Raw genomic sequence first — 22,040 nt, 5'->3', positions numbered from 1 at the left:
CATCCCAGCATGCCATACAACAGTTTTGCTCTTTGGTCATACTAAAACTGTTGCAGGGCATGCTGGGATGTGTAGTTTAGCTGGAGGGCCTTCGGTGCTGATTGAGAGGTACGTTATCTGTCTCCTTGGTTCTCTATCTGCAGACACTCCGGTGTTGGATCCCAAAGCTGAGGACAGAAGATACATACTGAGTTGTAGAGCCTTCCTTCCGAATTCATGGCCACGTACTGACAACAAGCAGAACTCTGGATGGCCACAACTCTCAGACCCACAGGGATGACATTGAAGAGAGCTTGTTGTGGAGAGAAGAGAGAAGGAAGAACAGGACATACAGCTGGTCAGTGACATAGAAGTAGGTCAGGGTGGATTGTGCAGCTAAGATGGCAAGGGGAGCAAGTGTGCCCAACAGCGGCCGAGGTATACTATGTCCACAGACCAGACACATGGCAGTGCTAAGATTATACACTGAACGGACACGTGGCAGCCCTAAGATTGCACACAGACCCATACACAGACGAGACATGTGGCAGCGTTAAGATTGGACACAGCACCACATAGAGACGGACACGTGGCAGCCCTGAGATTGCACACAGCACCACACACAGACCGGACACGTGGCAGCCCTGAGATTGGACACAGCCCCACACACAGACCAGGCACGTGGCAGCCCTGAAATTGGAAACAGCACATCAAACACAGACCGGACATGTGGAACCTCTGAGATTGGACACAGCACCACACACACACAGACCAGATACGTGGCAGCCCTGAGATTGGACACAGCACCACACACAGACCAGATATGTGGCAGTGCTGAGATTGGACAAAGCACCACACACAGACCAGGCACGTGGCAGCCCTGATATTGGACAGAGCACCATACACAGACCAGGCATGTGGCAGCCCTGAGATTGGACACAGCACCACACATAGACCAGACACGTGACAGTCCTGAGATGGACACAGCACCACATACCGACCAGACACGTGGCAGCCCTGACATTGGACACAGCACCACACACAGGCTGGACACCTGGCAGCCCTGAGATTGGACACAGCACCACACACAGACCGGACACGTGGCAGCCCTGAGATTGGACACAGCAACACAGACCGGACATGTGGCAGCCCTGAGATTGGACACAGCACCACATACAGACCAGACACGTGACAGCCCTGAGATTGGACACAGCACCACACAAAGACTAGACACGTGGCGACCCGAGATTGAACACAGCACCATACATAGACCAGACATGTGGCAGCCCTGAGATTGGGCACAGCACCACACACATACCGGACACGTGACAGCCCTGAGATTGGACACAGCACCACACAAAGACTAGACACGTGGCAGCCCTGAGATTAGACACAGCACCACACACAGACTGGACACGTGGCACCCTGATATTGAACAGCACCACACACAGACTAGACACGTGGCAGCCCTGAGATTGGACACCGCACCATACACAGACCAGACACATGGCAGCCCTGAGATTGGACACAGCACGACACACAGCACCACACACAGACTAGACACGTGGCAGCCCTGAGATTGGACACAGCACATCAAACACAGACCGGTCATGTGGAACCTCTGAGATTGGACAAAGCAACACACAGACCAGACAAGTGGCAACCCTGAGATTGGACACAGCAGCACACACACACCAGATACGTGGCAGCCCTGAGTTTGGACACAGCACCACACACAGACTAGACACGTGGCAGCCCTGAGATTGGACACCGCACCATACACAGACTAGACACGTGGCAGCCCTGAGATTGGACACCACACCATACACAGACGTGGCAGCCCTGAGATTGGACACAGCGCTCCACACAGACTAGACATGTGGCAGCCCTGAGATTGGACACAGCACGACACACAGCACCACACACATACTAGACACGTGGCAGGCCTGAGATTGGACACAGCACCACACACAGAATAGACACTTGGCGCCCTGAGATTGGATGGACACTGGGTTTTTATTTGTCAGGAAAAGAAATCCGACAAAAAAAAGAAAGAAAAACGCTTTTTGGGCGCACTCTTTTATAATGATTAAATTAGATAATTAATACTTAACTTTTATTTTAGACTTGATTTAAAATAGGGTGGCACAAGGGGTTAACTAGGATTGAAAATGTTAAAAAAATGTAGTGTGATCCTTGTACTGGTTTAGTTCAAGGAAAATTCGCAGATTGGTCACACCTTTAATATGTCATTGAAGCACTGTTTTTATCAGAGGTACAATTACCAATGATAGTAGGCAGTGAAATGATTGAGTTCTCCTCTCATATGCAATAATTGGTGCTTAATAGCATTGGATAATATACCTGAATGGTAATATGGGGGGAGAAAAAGTTACACAGCCTCAGAAATTGTAAGTATATTGTTAATAATAAACACTCACTCCGGCAGTCATTGTTGCAGGTATTTTATTTGATATCAGATACGGCGGCCCTTACCCCTAATCGCGATGTTGCCACACCGGGGCTTCTCCGGGAGTCTCCCACCTGGGTACTGACCTGGCCCTCCACTGCTTGGCTTCCAAGTTCGGAGGGGGTTTGGGCAGACCAGTGGGGTATGGTGGCAAATCTTTAGGGTTCAGTATCCAATCAAATGTAGCCTGTGGGGCTGCAAGAGGGGATCACTTCACCATGCACAACAAGTGATTTGGCAAAATATGTAGATATGGGGATTAAAGATCCCTTGAAGATGGGATTTTTTTTTAGCCAAAAAGGGATACTGCGATTCTCCTGGATATATTAATTGGGTGGAGAAAAAGAAGGGGGGAGGGGGGCACAAAAAATTGATGGCCAGAAAACCTTAGTGGTTATTAACTGTCTGCTAGTAGCAGATATTTAGAGTTTTCTTTGATGCAGGGTTTACAGATATACATTCATATGCGGTAATTGCACCAATTAAGAATTTTATCCTTGAATAAAGGAAGTCCCATGTAATAGCTGCATCAATGCCACACACCATACGATTTTTGTAAAAATAATTGCACTGTTAGAGATGAAAACATTATACAATAGAGAATTGAACAGTAAAGTTGCCAACGGTAATCAAATACTTTGTTGCGGTATTGTGGGGAAAGCCTTAGATATATTGTTATATTTAAAGTGACGAGCACAGCATGTAGTCTGAAGTTTGGTCAAAGGGTGAGACGTGCACCCCGCTGCTGTGAGCGGTGGGGGAGCGTCTCTCTAACCTGTTGCCGCTGCCTAAGTTAGCGGCTGGTGTTGGAGGGGTGGAAGTCCCGTGCTGGTAGTCGCGCACTAGGATGTGACCCGCTGACCGCTGGATGACAGAGCCGGAGATGATATGCTGATGCCGTCAGACTGGTTGTTTTGCTGCGCCTGACCTCGCTGGTGAGGGGGCGGCAGCGCGTGGGATCCGGAGGCTACCGCTGATATGCTTGCGTGGTGGCCGGAGGAGTGGGAGACTGGAACTGACAGTTGGACACGTGTTTCGCCTAACGGGCTTCTTCCTGCAGTGCCATGGCCGCCGTATCTGATATCAAATAAAATACCTGCAACAATGACTGCCGGAGTGAGTGTTTATTATTAACAATATACTTACAATTTCTGAGGCTGTGTAACTTTTTCTCCCCCCATATTACCATTCAGGTATATTATCCAATGCTATTAAGCACCAATTATTGCATATGAGAGGAGAACTCAATCATTTCACTGCCTACTATCATTGGTAATTGTACCTCTGATAAAAACAGTGCTTCAATGACATATTAAAGGTGTGACCAATCTGCGAATTTTCCTTGAACTAAACCAGTACAAGGATCACACTACATTTTTTTAACATTTTCAATCCTAGTTAAACCCTTGTGCCACCCTATTTTAAATCAAGTCTAAAATAAAAGTTAAGTATTAATTATCTAATTTAATCATTATAAAAGAGTGCGCCCAAAAAGCGTTTTTCTTTCTTTTTTTTGTCGGATTTCTTTTCCTGACAAATAAAAACCCAGTGTCCAATCATTGATATTTAAACGCTGGGCGCACCACCAACCCCCTCAACTACCAGAATTCATCAATAAGTGTAGTTTCTCAAGTTGGTTCTCTAAGTATATACAGATTTCCAGTCTGTGCGGATCTCTAACCCCACTTCTGTTTGCCCTGAGATTGGACACAGCACCATACACAGACCAGACACGTGGCAGCCCTGAGATTAGACACAGCACCACACACACAGACTAGAAATGTTTCAGCCCTGAGATTGGACACAGCACCACACACAGACTAGACACGTGGCACCCCTGAGATTGGACACAGCACCACACACAGCACCACACACAGACTAGACACATGGCAGCCCTGAGATTGGACACAGCACATCAAACACAGACCGGTCATGTGGAACCTCTGAGATTGGACAAAGCAACACACAGACCAGACAAGTGGCAATCCTGAGATTGGACACAGCAGCACACACACACAGACCAGATACGTGGCAGCCCTGAGTTTGGACACAGCACCACACACAGATTAGACACGTGGCAGCCCTGAGATTGGACACCGCACCATACACAGACCAGACACGTGGCAGCCCTGAGATTGGACACCGCACCATGCACAGACCAGACACGTGGCAGCCCTGAGATTGGACACAGCGCTCCACACAGACTAGACATGTGGCAGCCCTGAGATTGGACACAGCACCACACACAGCACCACACACATACTAGACACGTGGCAGGCCTGAGATTGGACACAGCACCACACACAGAATAGACACGTGGCGCCCTGAGATTGGACACCGCACCATACACAGACTAGACTTGTGGCAGCCCTGAGATTGGATACAGCACCACACACACAGACTAGACACGTGGCAGCCCTGAGATTAGACACAGCACCACACACACAGACTAGAAATGTTTCAGCCCTGAGATTGGACACAGCACCACACACAGACTAGACATGTGGCAGCCCTGAGATTGGACACAGCACGACACACAGCACCACACACAGACTAGACATGTGGCAGCCCTGAGATTGGACACAGCACATCAAACACAGACCGGTAATGTGAAACCTCTGAGATTGGACAAAGCAACACACAGACCAGACAAGTGGCAACCCTGAGATTGGACACAGCAGCACACACACACACAGACCAGATACGTGGCAGCCCTGAATTTGGACACAGCACCACACACAGACTAGACACGTGGCAGCCCTGAGATTGGACACCGCACCATACACAGACTAGACTTGTGGCAGCCCTGAGATTGGACACAGCACCATACACAGACCAGACACGTGGCAGCCCTGAGATTGGACACAGCACCACACACAGACAGACTAGACACGTGGTAGCCCTGAGATTAGACACAGCACCACACACAGACTAGACACGTGGCAGCCCTGAGATTAGACACAGCACCACACACACAGACTAGAAATGCTTCAGCCCTGAGATTGGACACAGCACCACACACAGACTAGACACGTGGCAGCCCTGAGATTGGACACAGCACGACACACAGCTCCACACACAGACTAGACACGTGGCAGCCCTGAGATTGGACACAGCACATCAAACACAGACCGGTCATGTGGAACCTCTGAGATTGGACAAAGCAACACACAGAGAAGACAAGTGGCAACTCTGAGATTGGACACAGCAGCACACACACACAGACCAGATATGTGGCGTCCCTGAGTTTGGACACAGCACCACACACAGACTAGACACGTGGCAGCCCAGAGATTGGACACCGCACCATACACAGACCAGACACGTGGCAGCCCTGAGATTGGACACAGCACCACACACACATACTAGACACGTGGCAGGCCTGAGATTGGACACAGCACCACACACAGACTATACACGTGGCGCTCTGAGATTGGACACAGCACCATACACAGACCAGACACGTGGCAGCCCTGAGATTGGACACAGCACCACACACACAGACTAGACACGTGGCAGCCCTGAGATTAGACACAGCACCACACACAGACTAGACACATGGCAGCCCTGAGATTAGACACAGCACCACACACACAGACCAGTCATGTGGAACCTCTGAGATTGGACAAAGCAACACACAGAGCAGACAAGTGGCAACCCTGAGACACAGCAGCACACACACACACACACACACAGACCAGATACGTGGCAGCCCTGAGTTTGGACACAGCACCACACACAGACTAGACACGTGGCAGCCCAGAGATTGGACACCACACCATACACAGACCAGACACATGGCAGCCCTGAGATTGGACACAGCACCACACACACAGACTAGACACGTGGCAGCCCTGAGATTGGACACAGCACGACACACAGCACCAACCACAGACTAGACACGTGGCAGCCCTGAGATTGGACACAGCACATCAAACACAGACCAGTCATGTGGAACCTCTGAGTTTGGACACAGCACCACACACAGACTAGACACGTGGCAGCCCAGAGATTGGACACAGCACATCAAACACAGACCAGTCATGTGGAACCTCTGAGTTTGGACACAGCACCACACACAGACTAGACACGTGGCAGCCCAGAGATTGGACACAGCACCACACACAGACCAGACACATGGCAGCCCAGAGATTGGACACCGCACCATACACAGACCAGACACGTGGCAGCCCTGAGATTGGACACAGCACCACACACAGACCTGACACAGTAACTCCCTGACCGAACCCCTCGCAGCGGGGAGGGATGGGGTGGTGACCATGAGAGCACCCAGCATTTTAAGGACGTCCCCATGAAATGCTGGGTTTTCCCATGGGTACGCAGACGGGCTGATGCCTGCCGGGGTTGGACGCTGGGGTCACATGACATCAGAGGCCCGGCTATCGTGTCAGCACCTGCAGTTTCTGAAGGCAGGAGAAATCATATGATGGTCAGAAAACACATCCCCTGGCATGGCAGCGACAGACCGCTGCTTAGTGAGCCACCCCATAGTGCCCTGGCGCAATATAAGTCAATATCAATATATATGCCACAGAACAATATATGCAGGATGACTGGTTACGTCTTTGCTGAGATAGATAGACAGACACACAGACAGACAGACAGACTTGGTGAGGTGTCTGGCACAACCTCCAAATAAATGTCCTTGTCAGGTGCCTTCACCAAGAGGTGGTATAGACGGCAGAACGGCGCGGCACTCAATACAGTAGTATTTTCCTCAGGCTCAACATTAATTGCAGCAGACACACAGAGGTGTAACTCTGAGGAGACAATGGAGTCATCTGCCGCCGGGCTCCTGCTCCCAAGGGGGCACCTCTCCTCCCTGCAAGTTTGAATCAGTTCATTGAAAGCTGTCAATATCGCTTCTGTGTATTTATATAAGGTGTGTGTATTGGGGGGAGGGGCACCAATATTTATCTTGCCTCCGGCCAATGGGGACGAACTTACGCCACTGCAAACACTCATGTATACTGTAAATACCACCCGGCCCAAGGACCGCTCTCTGAACTTAACAATGGGCATACCGAGCTAACTAATTACGTCTCTGGCCTACTGGCCAATGACACTGCAGGAATCTCCATATCCTTCACCACCATTTAGTACATCACATATTTAGAAAATTAAATGAGCAGTTATGCGAAAAACATATAATAATGACAACAAAATATATACAAGAATAAAAAATAAAAAAATTGAAACAAATACAAAAAATTACAACAGCAATGAGTAGAGCTGCTCTAATAGTACATACTGAGTTATCAAAAACATATCGGCACAGACAGTAACTCATAGCAACACATTAATGCCGGAACATACATTGAGGGGACTGTTCCCAATTTGGCGAACCAGGGAGCTTCACGTTTAAGTAGTTGAAGACCACGTGAAGAGGAAGGAATGTGGTCAATCATTCTATATATTTATGTTAAGCCTTTAAGTGGTGCGATGTACCTGTACCAATGGCAGATTTTTAATTCCTGGGTCGTCTTTTAGTCATCCACATACAGGTAACCTATCCCTATTAGGCATTTGTTGTATGTGTAATACTCCCTATACCGTGTATCAAATAATTGGCCCCTGTGGGCTTTCATATATAGAGAAAACAGAACGCCCATTCAAGGAAAGAATGGCCGCACATCGGTCATCTATACGTAACGCCCTATTAAGTCGCTCGTGTGACCAGCCTGTCGCTCGCCACTTATTAAAGGCTAAACATAATCTTTCTTCTTTGAAATATAAAAAAGAGCTGTTTGGGGGAAGGCACTAGTTACGTTAAAATATAACTTGTAACGATCAGATCAGGTGATCGATCAAATTAACGTATGCCTCCTGTTATGATTATCTGTGCAATCAATGTATGTCTGGTATGTTTGGTAAAATCATGCCGCCTGTGATTATTATGTGGGAGATCAGAACATGTCATGTATTATGTGTGTGGACTATTGGTGACCCAGGGAGTGTAGCCATCTGTGGACTCCTCTGGAGTTAGGATGTAAGATAAGATCTGAGACCCCTCATAAACCAGATTGGGGGGGAGAGCAATAGTGTCCAGCCAACCGGCCAAAGTGGCTCTGGCCCTGCACTAAATGACCTCTTATCACTTGAGGAATGTATAAGATCTACTTCAAAGCAGGGACAAATTCTTTATGGGAAAGATCTAGGGACCTTCACTAGGCTCAGCAAGGGAATGGTTAAAAATCCCAAGGGTGGGAGGGATGAGGGAGGCTGCAGATAAAACCTCTGTACCTTGGGATAGTCAGTGTCACTACCTGGGGGTCTAGCAAATCAGGCTGTAGGCGACGAGAGATTTCTTGTGGAGGACCCCCCCACTTCAGGATTGTAAGATACGGTTCTGTCTTTTTCCCTTTTTATTTTTGAAATTGCATTTAAAACTTGTGTGTACTTTTAAAATCACTGTAAAATCTTGTAATTATTTTCTAAAGCTCTGTAGTATTTCTAGGAATAAATAATACATATTCCCAGTTCTGGTTCTGTGTTCCTAAGACTCATTAGCCTCGGAGGAGAACGGCTGAAAAACGTTACCATTGTTATCTTGTATTGTGTGGTCAGGGGCGAGCCAAGCCGCCCCTTGCGCAGTTTCAGGCGCTAAAATCAGGTTTTGGCTGGTGGCAGTGTACCTCAAGGAAAGGACCCGAGTGTCCTGAGTGAACCCCAGTCACGGCCGGCGCTGCTCAGATTGACGTATCGGAGCAGGCGACCGGTGGGTCCGTGACATTTGGCGGCAAGCGGTGGGGTGGAGAATTCATTTTTCTCTTTAAGAACTTAAGTGAGTGTGGGTAGAATTTTGTGAGAAATACCCACATCACCAGAATCAGAACTCAGAGCTTTACTATAGTTTTAAAAGTCACACAGTAAGTGCAATTTCTGTTCCCCTCCCTTCTCTTGTTTTTCTTTCCTATCATTTTATTTGACAAGTGTGAGACTCAGGATGGCTGATTACCAGCAGATGAGGAGAGATGACCTGGCGGTCGTGTGTGTGCAGAGGAATATCCCTTGGTCTGGCCAGAGTAGAAAACGTATGATTCAGGCACTAGTGGATGCCGATCGGACTCTAGCTGCTGGAGGAAACCAGTCCATGGACAATCCTACCCCAGGGGCTCAGTCAGCACTGGACAGTACAAACGATGTCGTGCCAGGGTCAGACACTTCTGCTGGACCCAGCAAGTCTACACTGCAGAGCGACCTTCTAGCTGCTAGCAGGCAATTGAAGAATGTGAACCCCGTATTCGCTTTGCAGCTGGTGCAGTTCTGCCAAGGCATTGTCGACAGAGAGGCTGCGGAGCGCAAAGCCACTGTGGACAGAGAGGCTGCGGAGCGCAAAGCCGTACGAGAGGCTGCAGAGCGTCATGCCGAGCGTGAGTACCAGTTGGAACTGGTGAGGCTCAGGGGGCTGATCGCTGTTGGTGAACCAGTGGAGGATGATACAGGGCATCATGATGGCGAACCTTTACGTGAGACTTTATCTGCCGTGGCTACTGAGTTAGCAGGAGATGGGCTTCGTACTGAACTTTTACGGTCTGCAGAAGTAAATAATGTGTTGGATCATGATGTGGACTCTGTTATCAATCATGGGGAGCCTAACAAGGGACAGAGGTCCCAAATGACCGCTGACGCGAATTTCACCGGACCGCGTCATGCACAGTTCCCTGTCTTGGAAACAGACAGAGGAAGCCAAGTGAGTGTCAGCTTGGTTGTGAGTAATGAGCTGGCCCTGGACACTACAACCGATGCTCAGAGAGGTGACATCTCTGCTAGCACCAGGGAGACTGTAGGATGTGTGGCAGTCAGGGAGACTGCAGAGTACCAATCCCCTACAGCACCAGAAGAGCCCAGTGGGTATATTGACCCAGTGGAGGATGATGATATGTTTACCCTACTGAGCACAGAGGAACTAACGGAAGAATGCCAGCTGCAAGGTATCTCCTGCCACAACCATACTCGTGGGGAGATGATCACGCAGCTCACCCAGGCCAGTTACGATGGGTGCAATGCCTTCAGCCAGTATCGTGCAGCATTTCGTTTCTGGGGTCCATCCGCGTCTCCTTGGGTGCTTCTGAGAGAACTGGGACAATGTTACAAATTTGCGCAGCAGGAGGTCGATGCTTGGAGAAAGCTGGATACCCCATTTTGGGGAGATCAGTGCCGCCGGATAGGTGTGGAGTGGCGTCGCCTAGAACAGCTGCTGTTACCAGCTCTGGAAGCAAAGTTCCAGTTTAAACGGTTGGGAGAAGCAGAAGCTGAGGATGTCAGCAGCTTGCTCTCACCAGGAATGCCCCACCAGGACAAGGTAACTCTGCCTACTACAGTCGTCATGGAGCCTGCTCAGGAGACCTCACATCACAAGGCCCAGTTTAAACTGCTGGAAGATGTGAGCAGCATGTTCCCACCCGTTGCTCCAGATTTGTTGCCGGAACGGGCTGACTGCATAGTGAAAGTATGCAGGGGAGAGACTATGTCGGAAATAGGAATGGGACTTTCTGACTGTATGCACACAAGTATGTGTGGGACTACTGATGTGGGACTTTTATTAACTCCACACATATCTGTCGCTAACCCTTCTGAACCATATGATGCATCTCAGGTAGTATGTAACCATGCTGAACATTGCAATGTTGTTATTTTGTGTGAAGCCCCTGGGATGATCTGTGATAGTGCCGTACCTTCGGTGGAGGTGGAGGGTGAGTTAGAGACAGGTATAGTGGGTAATCCTTGCCAGTTTGTGGGGTTAAATGAATGCCCTAATCTAGTTGGGGATGAGACACCCTCACTCACCAGTGGTAGGAGTGCTGCTGGTGATGTCATTAAGGTTGCTGTGCTAGAAGTTAACCCTGTTCTTCCAGTGATGTCTGGTTGTGACATGGTGCCCGGGGACGCTAACTGCACAAATGGGACAGATCTGAGTTGGTTGCAGGCAGCGCATGTACCTGCCAATAAGTTACTGGTGACAACATGCTCAGATAACCCCATTCCTGCTCAGAGACAATGGGATCCAGATATAGCGGGTTTGCCATGGTGCAATTGTAAGCCAGCAGGATGGGCCCCATGTGTTGTGGAAGATGCACAGGCTAATTTGCAGGTATTGCAGGATGTCTCCCCAGGTTATGATATTGATGTTACTGTTGATAATGTGATGTCTTGCGCTACTGTGGGAAATGTGGTACCAGGTATAATAAGTGACCCGGTGGGTCCTGTGTGCACTGTAGACCTGTCAGATAGGGAGAGAGTGTCCCTTACTGCAGCTTTCCCCCCAAACCCCCCTCCTTACTGTAGCCACACAAGAACAGATACAGGAACACAGCAGGGGTTACCTCCAGACACTGAGAACCCTCCAGAGAGTGCATTTTTCCAGCATCACTGGATAACGGATGCCTCTCCTGAGAACCTCAGTGGCACCACCCCAGGCACAGAACCTGCGGGTCTGGGAGGGAAGGTCAGGCTCAGGAAGGTGTCCTGGACTGCCATGGAAAGCTCGGCTTTCCACGCAGAACTGAGAATCAACCCTGCACAGGCTGCCCCATACCTGGGAATAGGGAAAGATACCCCTGGGTACAGTGAAAGGGTTGTTTTAGGAATAGAGCCAGTGGCTAGTAGGGAAGCTGCTGTGTGTAACCAGAAGGGTGGGAGGGCCCGTGAAGCACAGGTAAACTCAGCTATATTAACCTCAGGAAAGCTGAGCTGGGATGTTCCCAAGACAGGGGACAAGGACCCGCTGGTATTCCCCCTTGCAGAAACGTGCCCCCCTTCACAATTCACACACACAGACACAGAGAGCGAATCTCCTCACAAAAGGATGAGGTGTGAGGTGTTGAGTGAGTGGACCTTCCCCCCAGTGAAGGGGAGGGGGGGTCAGTCAGCTCAGGAGAGGTGCTGGGAAGACATGTTTAAGTCTGTATATAGTGCTGGGAGAATGCCCCACACCTGTGGTATAGTTAAACGTGCCGAGTTACGAGTCCCAGGGGGATGGCCGTTTGGGGTGTGGCGGAATGGTCTGGTACTGATCTCAGTGAGTAAGGCCAAACTGCCAGCTGCAGGGGAGAATCCGTGCCCAGGAGTCCGACGCACAGCTGTGGTGGGCTGTGTCAATATCAGCCGGGATGGACACAGCTCCCACTATATCAGTGTGCTCACAGACTATGGGTTCGAGGACACCTGTGTGCTTTTAGTTTGCCATCTCCTGCGAGAGGGACAGGGACTATGCCCATTGCCCACCCTAGCCACGGCTATGGCGTCAGGTGGTGCCAGGACAGACGTCAAGTATAGTGAAGTGTTAGTACAGATCCCGCAGAATCAGTGGCAGTCTGTCTCAGCACAGAGACCACTGCTACCTGTCCAGGTGATGTAGTTAATAGCGCACTGATGAGACGGTGACGTGGGTCACCGCCTCTGTGCGCCATTTTAAAAAGGGGGAGGTGTAACGATCAGATCAGGTGATCGATCAAATTAACGTATGCCTCCTGTTATGATTATCTGTGCAATCAATGTATGTCTGGTATGTTTGGTAAAATCATGCCGCCTGTGATTATTATGTGGGAGATCAGAACATGTCATGTATTATGTGTGTGGACTATTGGTGACCCAGGGAGTGTAGCCATCTGTGGACTCCTCTGGAGTTAGGATGTAAGATAAGATCTGAGACCCCTCATAAACCAGATTGGGGGGGAGAGCAATAGTGTCCAGCCAACCGGCCAAAGTGGCTCTGGCCCTGCACTAAATGACCTCTTATCACTTGAGGAATGTATAAGATCTACTTCAAAGCAGGGACAAATTCTTTATGGGAAAGATCTAGGGACCTTCACTAGGCTCAGCAAGGGAATGGTTAAAAATCCCAAGGGTGGGAGGGATGAGGGAGGCTGCAGATAAAACCTCTGTACCTTGGGATAGTCAGTGTCACTACCTGGGGGTCTAGCAAATCAGGCTGTAGGCGACGAGAGATTTCTTGTGGAGGACCCCCCCACTTCAGGATTGTAAGATACGGTTCTGTCTTTTTCCCTTTTTATTTTTGAAATTGCATTTAAAACTTGTGTGTACTTTTAAAATCACTGTAAAATCTTGTAATTATTTTCTAAAGCTCTGTAGTATTTCTAGGAATAAATAATACATATTCCCAGTTCTGGTTCTGTGTTCCTAAGACTCATTAGCCTCGGAGGAGAACGGCTGAAAAACGTTACCATTGTTATCTTGTATTGTGTGGTCAGGGGCGAGCCAAGCCGCCCCTTGCGCAGTTTCAGGCGCTAAAATCAGGTTTTGGCTGGTGGCAGTGTACCTCAAGGAAAGGACCCGAGTGTCCTGAGTGAACCCCAGTCACGGCCGGCGCTGCTCAGATTGACGTATCGGAGCAGGCGACCGGTGGGTCCGTGACATAACTTTTATTAGTATTGGTTTAAATATTCACTGTATCGGGGTTTGGGAATTCGTATGAACAGCGAAAAAATAGAAGGTAAAATCGCATACAACAAATACACAAATACATATATAGTGTGATAAAGAGAGAGAAATACAAGTGTGTTAAAATTACACAGATGTCTGTCTCGAAAAGAGGTCTATTTTGTATAGCCAAAGATAGAATTTTGTTAACCACTAATGATTGTTGGTGGTTATGACTCTGATATTATTATGTAGGTGAATTATAAACCTGGTTCTCGCAGGTGTCAGCAAGAGAAAAAGGCCGGTGGGCCAGAGACGTGATTAGTTAGCTCGGTATGCCCGCTGTTACATTCAGAGGGCGGTCCTTGGGCCGGTCAACTGACGTAAGTCACACCTGGGTGGTATTTACAGTATACATGTGTGCTTGCTGCAATTAATGTTGAGTCTGAGGAAAAAACTGCTGTATTGAAATGTTGCTGCTGAATAAAAACGTATTTATCTTCTATGGAAAGTTGTCTGGAGAGTGCCTAGCCGTTCTGCCGTGTAAGTATATATATATATATATATATATATATATATATATATATATATATTGATATATATATATATATATATATATATATATATATATATATACAATATATATATACACTAACACAATTACTCAACCAGTCACCAAGTACAGGAGCAATTCCAAAAGACTGGAAAAGAGTTGTACCACTGCACAAAAGTGGCAGCATGGAAGGTGCTAACTACTACTGACCAGTGAGCTTTACTTCAGTAGTAGGGAAATTGCTTAAAAGAGAGCGTTTTATCACACATGCAGCAATTAACAGGATCCCAAACAGTATGGATTTACTTGTGGGAGATTACAGTATGTCAAACAGATCCTATTGATTCTTTTGACTGGGTGACTAAAGTAATAGATAAAGTAGGGGCTATAGATAGAACAAATTGAGACATTAGTAAGGTTTACAGTAAAGCTGGGTACACATATACACAATTGTCGGGCTGTTCTTCCCTTCTGGGTCGGACAGCCGTTCAATTGTATATGTGTGTACGCTGTCCCGTACGAGCGATAAACGGCAAAAAACTGTCTTGACCGTCCATACTCGGTCGGTCGTAGGTTCTTTGCTGTTTAATTTTCATCCGACAGGACGGCCCCATATCGGTACAAAAGTGCAGTGTGTACGCACGTCCGACCGATATGCTGCCGTCCTTGCGACTATACTGCCAAAGCTGGAACGCCCATGTGGGCGTTCCAGCTTTGACTAAAAAAAAAAAAACGGCGTGGGGTCCCCCCCACAGCCGTAACCAGCACCAGGCTGAAAGAGCCGGGGCTGGTATTAAAAAAATCAGGAAACCCGACAAATAGGGCTTCGCTGATTTTTTAAAACCAGCCCCAGGCTCCAGGTCCGGGGCTGGTTCCCAAAATACGGGGGACAAAATGACTAGGGGTCCCCCGTATTTTAAGAACCAGCCCCAGGCCAAACCAGCCAGCAGGGTAATGCCACAGCCGGGGGACACTTATTATATAAGGTCCCGCGGCCAAAGCATTCAGCCCTCTGACTGGTCAGCCCAGTTTTAAAAAATCAGTGAAGCCCTATTTGTCGGGTTTCCTGATTTTTTAATACCCGCCCCGGCTCTTTCAGCCTGGTGCTGGTTACGGCTGTGGGGGGGACCCCACACCGTTTTTTTTTTAATAGGAGGGTGACTGTTATAATTATGCCCTAACCCAGCCCATTATGATCATTTTGGTCACATGTGACATGTCACTAGCCCAAATCGAGACAGTGTGTACGGTGGTACAATCTTTTTCTTGCAACTGTTTGGACGGGAGTACATCGGACGTCGCAAGTAAAATTGTACAGGTGTGTACGCGCGTGCCGGCTGTTGTTTGTGGACGGTCCGACGGGACTACGGTCGGCCGAACGGTTGCAAGAAATAGGGATTGTATATATGTGTACCCAGCTTAAGTCCCACATTGCAGACTGCTCAATAAACTGTAAACCCTGGGATAGATACTGAGGGTTGTATAGACAAGATCTTCAGCATAGAAACAGAGAGTTGTAGTAACAGGAGGGAAACTTTTCAATTTCGCATGTTCACTGAAGAATGGGGCCACGGACATTGTTTTCTGGAATTGCGGCTGCATTCATTGCGGAGTTTCACTCCGGAGGAATGAAAATTAAAAAGCGGTTGCAGGGGTCCTCCACTGCGAACGTTCCACCCAATATAGGTACGCCACTGCATAACGAGGTCACAATATGGTTACTAAAGAGGCCGAGTGGTTCTTGTATGCTATCAGGATTTCTGTTTCTGGGGCCGAAGCAGATACTCACTGTAGGGACTACACTCCTCCTTGGTGCCTGATATGGTCCCATCAGGAAGATACTGCAGGTAATGACCCATGCCACTGTACAGGCGGGTGACAATCCCCTTCAGCTGCGGCTCTGGAAGACAAGTCAGAATAGTATCCAGCATTGTGTCCCTCCAGCTAATCACTCCACTCCTGTCTCCTCAGTGCCCCTGACCTCCTTCTATCATTCCATTGTCCCCCAGGACAATGCATTCAATCTATTACACTGACAGCTCAGGCAGGCACCCCAGATACACAGAGTTCTCAATGACAGAGCTGTGTGTGTGTGTGTGTGTGTGTGTGTGTGCGTGTGTGTGAGGGGGGACAGTACAGGAATAGCAGTGAGATACAGGACAGGATGCAGGTGTAGTGACAGAGCTGTGTGTGTGTGTGGGGGGACAGTACAGGAATAGCAGTGAGATACAGGACAGGATGGAGGTGTAGTGACAGAGCTGTGTGTGTGTGTGGGGGGACAGTACAGGAATAGCAGTGAGATACAGGACAGGATGGAGGTGTAGTGACAGAGCTGTGTGTGGGGTCAGTACAGGAATAGCAGTGAGATACAGGACAGGATGGAGGTGTAGTGACAGAGCTGTGTGTGTGGGGTTGGTACAGGAATAGCAGAGAGATACAGGACAGGATGGAGGTGTAGTGACAGAGCTGTGTGTGTACAGTACAGGAATAGTAGAGAGATACAGGACAGGATGGAGGTGTAGTGACAGAGCTGTGTGTGTGGGGACAGTACAGGAATAGTAGTGAGATACAGGACAGGATGGAGGTGTAGTGACAGAGCTGTGTGTGGACAGTACAGGAATAGTAGAGAGATACAGGACAGGATGGAGGTGTAGTGACAGAGCTGTGTGTGTACAGTACAGGAATAGTAGAGAGATACAGGACAGGATGGAGGTGTAGTGACAGAGCTGTGTGTGTGTGGTCAGTACAGGAATAGTAGTGAGATACAGGACAGGATGGAGGCGTAGTGACAGATCTGTGTGTGGGGCCAGTAAAGGAATAGTAGAGAGATACAGGACAGGATGGAGGTGTAGTGACAGCTGTGTGACAGAGCTTCGCCGCGCGAGTGTCCCTATTTCTTCGGCACGAAAGTTGGGAGGTATACAGAATGGAGGTGTAGTGACAGAGCTGTGTGTGTGGGGTCGGTCCAAGAATAGTTCAGATACAGGACAGGATGGAGGTGTAGTGACAGAGCTGTGTGTGTGTGTGGTCAGTACAGTATTAGTAGAGAGATACAGGACAGGATGGAGGTGTAGTGACAGAGCTGTGTGTGTGTGTGGTCAGTACAGGAATAGCGGTGAGATACAGGACAGGATGGAGGTGTAGTGACAGAGCTGTGTGTGTGTGTGGTCAGTACAGGAATAGCAGAGAGATACAGGACAGGATGGAGGTGTAGTGACAGAATTGTGTGTGGGGTCAGTACAGGAATAGTAGAGAGATACAGGACAGGATGGAGGTGTAGTGACAGAGCGCTGTGTGTGTAGGGGACAGTACAGGAATAGTAGTGAGATACAGGACAGGATGGAGGTGTGGGGACAGTACAGGAATAGCAGAAAGATACAGGACAGGATGGAGGTGTAGTGACAGAGCTGTTTGTGGTCAGTACAGGAATAGCAGAGAGATACAGGACAGGATGGAGGTATAGTGACAGAGCTGTGTATGTGTGGTCAGTACAGGAATAGTAGAGATACAGAACAGGGAGGAGGTGTAGTGACAGAGCTGTGTGTGTGTGTGGGGGGACAGTACAGGAATAGCAGTGAGATACAGGACAGGATGGAGGTGTAGTGACAGAGCTGTGTGTGTGTGTGGGGGGACAGTACAGGAATAGCAGTGAGATACAGGACAGGATGGAGGTGTAGTGACAGAGCTGTGTGTGGGGTCAGTACAGGAATAGCAGTGAGATACAGGACAGGATGGAGGTGTAGTGACAGAGCTGTGTGTGTGGGGTTGGTACAGGAATAGCAGAGAGATACAGGACAGGATGGAGGTGTAGTGACAGAGCTGTGTGTGTACAGTACAGGAATAGTAGAGAGATACAGGACAGGATGGAGGTGTAGTGACAGAGCTGTGTGTGTGGGGACAGTACAGGAATAGTAGTGAGATACAGGACAGGATGGAGGTGTAGTGACAGAGCTGTGTGTGGACAGTACAGGAATAGTAGAGAGATACAGGACAGGATGGAGGTGTAGTGACAGAGCTGTGTGTGTACAGTACAGGAATAGTAGAGAGATACAGGACAGGATGGAGGTGTAGTGACAGAGCTGTGTGTGTGTGGTCAGTACAGGAATAGTAGTGAGATAGAGGACAGGATGGAGGCGTAGTGACAGATCTGTGTGTGGGGCCAGTAAAGGAATAGTAGAGAGATACAGGACAGGATGGAGGTGTAGTGACAGCTGTGTGACAGAGCTTCGCCGCGCGAGTGTCCCTATTTCTTCGGCACGAAAGTTGGGAGGTATACAGAATGGAGGTGTAGTGACAGAGCTGTGTGTGTGGGGTCGGTCCAAGAATAGTTCAGATACAGGACAGGATGGAGGTGTAGTGACAGAGCTGTGTGTGTGTGTGGTCAGTACAGTATTAGTAGAGAGATACAGGACAGGATGGAGGTGTAGTGACAGAGCTGTGTGTGTGTGTGGTCAGTACAGGAATAGCGGTGAGATACAGGACAGGATGGAGGTGTAGTGACAGAGCTGTGTGTGTGTGTGGTCAGTACAGGAATAGCAGAGAGATACAGGACAGGATGGAGGTGTAGTGACAGAATTGTGTGTGGGGTCAGTACAGGAATAGTAGAGAGATACAGGACAGGATGGAGGTGTAGTGACAGAGCGCTGTGTGTGTAGGGGACAGTACAGGAATAGTAGTGAGATACAGGACAGGATGGAGGTGTGGGGACAGTACAGGAATAGCAGAAAGATACAGGACAGGATGGAGGTGTAGTGACAGAGCTGTTTGTGGTCAGTACAGGAATAGCAGAGAGATACAGGACAGGATGGAGGTATAGTGACAGAGCTGTGTATGTGTGGTCAGTACAGGAATAGTAGAGATACAGAACAGGGAGGAGGTGTAGTGACAGAGCTGTGTGTGTGGGGACAGTACAGGAATAGTAGAGATACAGGACAGGATGGAGGTGCAGTGACAGAGCTGTGTGTGTGTGTGGGGACAGTACAGGAATAGTAGAGATACAGGACAGGATGCAGGTGTAGTGACAGAGCTGTGTGTGTGGGGTCAGTACAGGAATAGTAGTGAGATACAGGACAGGATGGAGGTGTAGTGACAGAGCTGTGTGTGTGTGTGTGTGTGGTCAGTACAGGAATAGTAGAGAGATACAGGACAGGATGGAGGTTCAGTGACAGAGCTGTGTGTGTGTGTGGGGTCGGTCCAGGAATAGGACAGATACAGGACAGGATGGAGGTGTAGTGACAGAGCTGTGTGTGTGGGGACAGTACAGGAATAGTAGAGATACAGGGCAGGATGGAGGTGTAGTGACAGAGCTGTGTGTGTGTGGGGACAGTACAGGAATAGTAGAGATAAAGGACAGGATGCAGGTGTAGTGACAGAGCTGTGTGTGGGGACAGTACAGGAATAGTAGAGAGATACAGGACAGGATAGAGGTGTAGGGACAGAGCTGTGTGTGTGTGGGGACAGTACAGGAATAGTAGAGATACAGGACAGGATGCAGGTGTAGTGACAGAGCTGTGTGTGGGGACAGTACAGGAATAGTAGAGAGATACAGGACAGGATGGAGGTGTAGTGACAGAGCTGTGTGTGTGGTCAGTACAGGAATAGTAGAGAGATACAGGACAGGATGGAGGTGTAGTGACAGAGCTGTGTATGTAGGGGACAGTACAGGAATAGTAGAGAGATACAGGACAGGATGGAGGTGTAGTGACAGTGCTGTATGCGCAGGAATAGCAGAGAGATACAGGACAGGATGGAGGTGTAGTGACAGTGCTGTATGCTCAGGAATAGTAGAGAGATACAGGACAGGATGGAGGTGAAGTGACAGTGCTGTATCCGCAGGAATAGTAGGGAGATACAGGACAGGATGGAGGTGTAGTGACAGTGCTGTATCCGCAGGAATAGCAGAGAGATACAGGACAGGATGGAGGTGTAGTGACAGTGCTGTATCCGCAGGAATAGCAGAGAGATACAGGACAGGATGGAGGTGTATCGACAGTGCTGTATGCGCAGGAATAGTAGAGAGATACAGGACAGGATGGAGGTGTAGTGACAGTGCTGTATGCTCAGGAATAGCAGAGAGATACAGGACAGGATGGAGGTGTAGTGACAGTGCTGTATGCGCAGGAATAGCAGTGAGATACAGGACAGGATGGAGGTGTAGTGACAGGTCTGTATCCGCAGGAATAGCAGAGAGATACAGGACAGGATGGAGGTGTAGTGACAGGTCTGTATCCGCAGGAATAGCAGAGAGATACAGGACAGGATGGAGGTGTAGTGACAGTGCTGTATCCGCAGGAATAGCAGTGAGATACAGGACAGGATGGAGGTGTAGTGACAGTGCTGTATGCGCAGGAATAGTAGAGAGATGTCTTACCGGGGTCCTTGTGTAGTGCTCTCCGCTGACTCCCGCACAGTCGGACTTTGGACACCAGGAACAGCAGCTGCTTCTGACACAGGGACTTGGTCCCCCGGGGACAGACTTTCCTCTGTGGGGGTGCCGGGCGGGTCCCAACCTGTTCTCGCACTTCACGCCTTTGGCGAATTAGGGAACTGGCGAGTGCTGCCATCTCCCCCTCCGAGCCCCCTGAGTGCCCCCCTCAAATGTGCCCACTACCCTCCTCTACGTGTACCCTAGCCCCATGTATATCTGTCCACCTGCTGTCTAACTCTCTGTTACCCCATCACACAGCAGTCACTCTTTGTCCGTCGTCTCTCCAATGCTCAGCCTGTCCTTGTCCCCTGCGGTCACTCTCTGTCCATCTGTCTGTCTCTCCCCACAGTCTCTCAGCATGACATCTCTCCCAGCTCTCGGTGCATCTTGTCTCCTTCTTTCTCCTTGCCGGTGCCCCTCCCTCTCTCCCTCCGTCCCTCTCTCCCAGGATGGCACAGGCTGTGTATTTCTAGCTGTTGTGGACCGGTCTGAGGGTTCCTCCTGGCCCCATGCCGCCTCGGTGATATAGGTGAGGAAGCCGCCTGGCCGTCCACAGAATAAGTTTTAGAAGCTGCATGTAAAAATACAGTTATATGCAGAGGTACATGATGCCAAGTCTGCGCCAGTCACACACGTGTGCCAGGGTTACATCAGGCGTCCTTACACCCAGATACACCGACACCCGGCTCTGTGCCAGTCACACGTGTGCCAGGTTTACATCAGGCGTCCTTACACCCAGATACACCGACACCCAGCTCTGCGCCAGTCACACCCGTGCCAGGGTTACGTCAGGTGTCCTTACACCCAGATACACCAACACCCAGCTCTGTGCCAGTCACACCTGTGCCAGGGTTACATCAGGCGTCCTTACACCCAGATACACCGACACCCAGCTCTGTGCCAGTCACACGTGTGCCAGGGTTACATCAGGCATCCTTACACCCAGATACACAGACACCCGGCTCTGCGCCAGTCACACGTGTGCCAGGGTTATATCAGTCATCCTTACACCCAGATACACCGACACCCAGCTCTGTGCCAGTCACACCTGTGCCAGGGTTACATCAGGTGTCCATACACCCAGATACACCAACACCCGGCTCTGCGCCAGTCACACCTGTGCCAGGGTTACATCAGTCGTCCTTACACCCAGATACACCGACACCCAGCTCTGTGCCAGTCACACGTGTGCCAGGGTTACATCAGAC

The 22,040-nt window shown here is 49.3% G+C and overlaps 1 protein-coding gene across 1 annotated transcript in view; it reads right to left on the bottom strand.

Moving 5' to 3' along the window:
* FGF11 (fibroblast growth factor 11) overlaps window positions 1-21,548 on the bottom strand; it is a 37,131-nt gene extending 15,583 nt beyond the window's left edge. The window contains exons 1-3 of the mRNA XM_083185866.1: window positions 20,776-21,548; window positions 16,195-16,305; window positions 189-292 (exon numbers count right to left, since the gene is read on the bottom strand). Coding sequence (XP_083041992.1) covers window positions 189-292; window positions 16,195-16,305; window positions 20,776-20,968 — 408 coding nt within the window. The 5' untranslated portion in view covers window positions 20,969-21,548. The remainder of the gene's footprint in view (window positions 1-188; window positions 293-16,194; window positions 16,306-20,775) is intronic.
* Between the last annotated feature and the right edge of the window lie 492 nt (window positions 21,549-22,040).

The sequence above is a fragment of the Crinia signifera genome, chromosome 4 (genome assembly GCF_055691185.1).
Source record: "Crinia signifera chromosome 4, ASM5569118v1, whole genome shotgun sequence".
Classification (NCBI taxonomy): Eukaryota; Metazoa; Chordata; class Amphibia; order Anura; family Myobatrachidae; genus Crinia; species Crinia signifera.
This window is presented reverse-complemented; position numbering and strand designations above follow the sequence as displayed.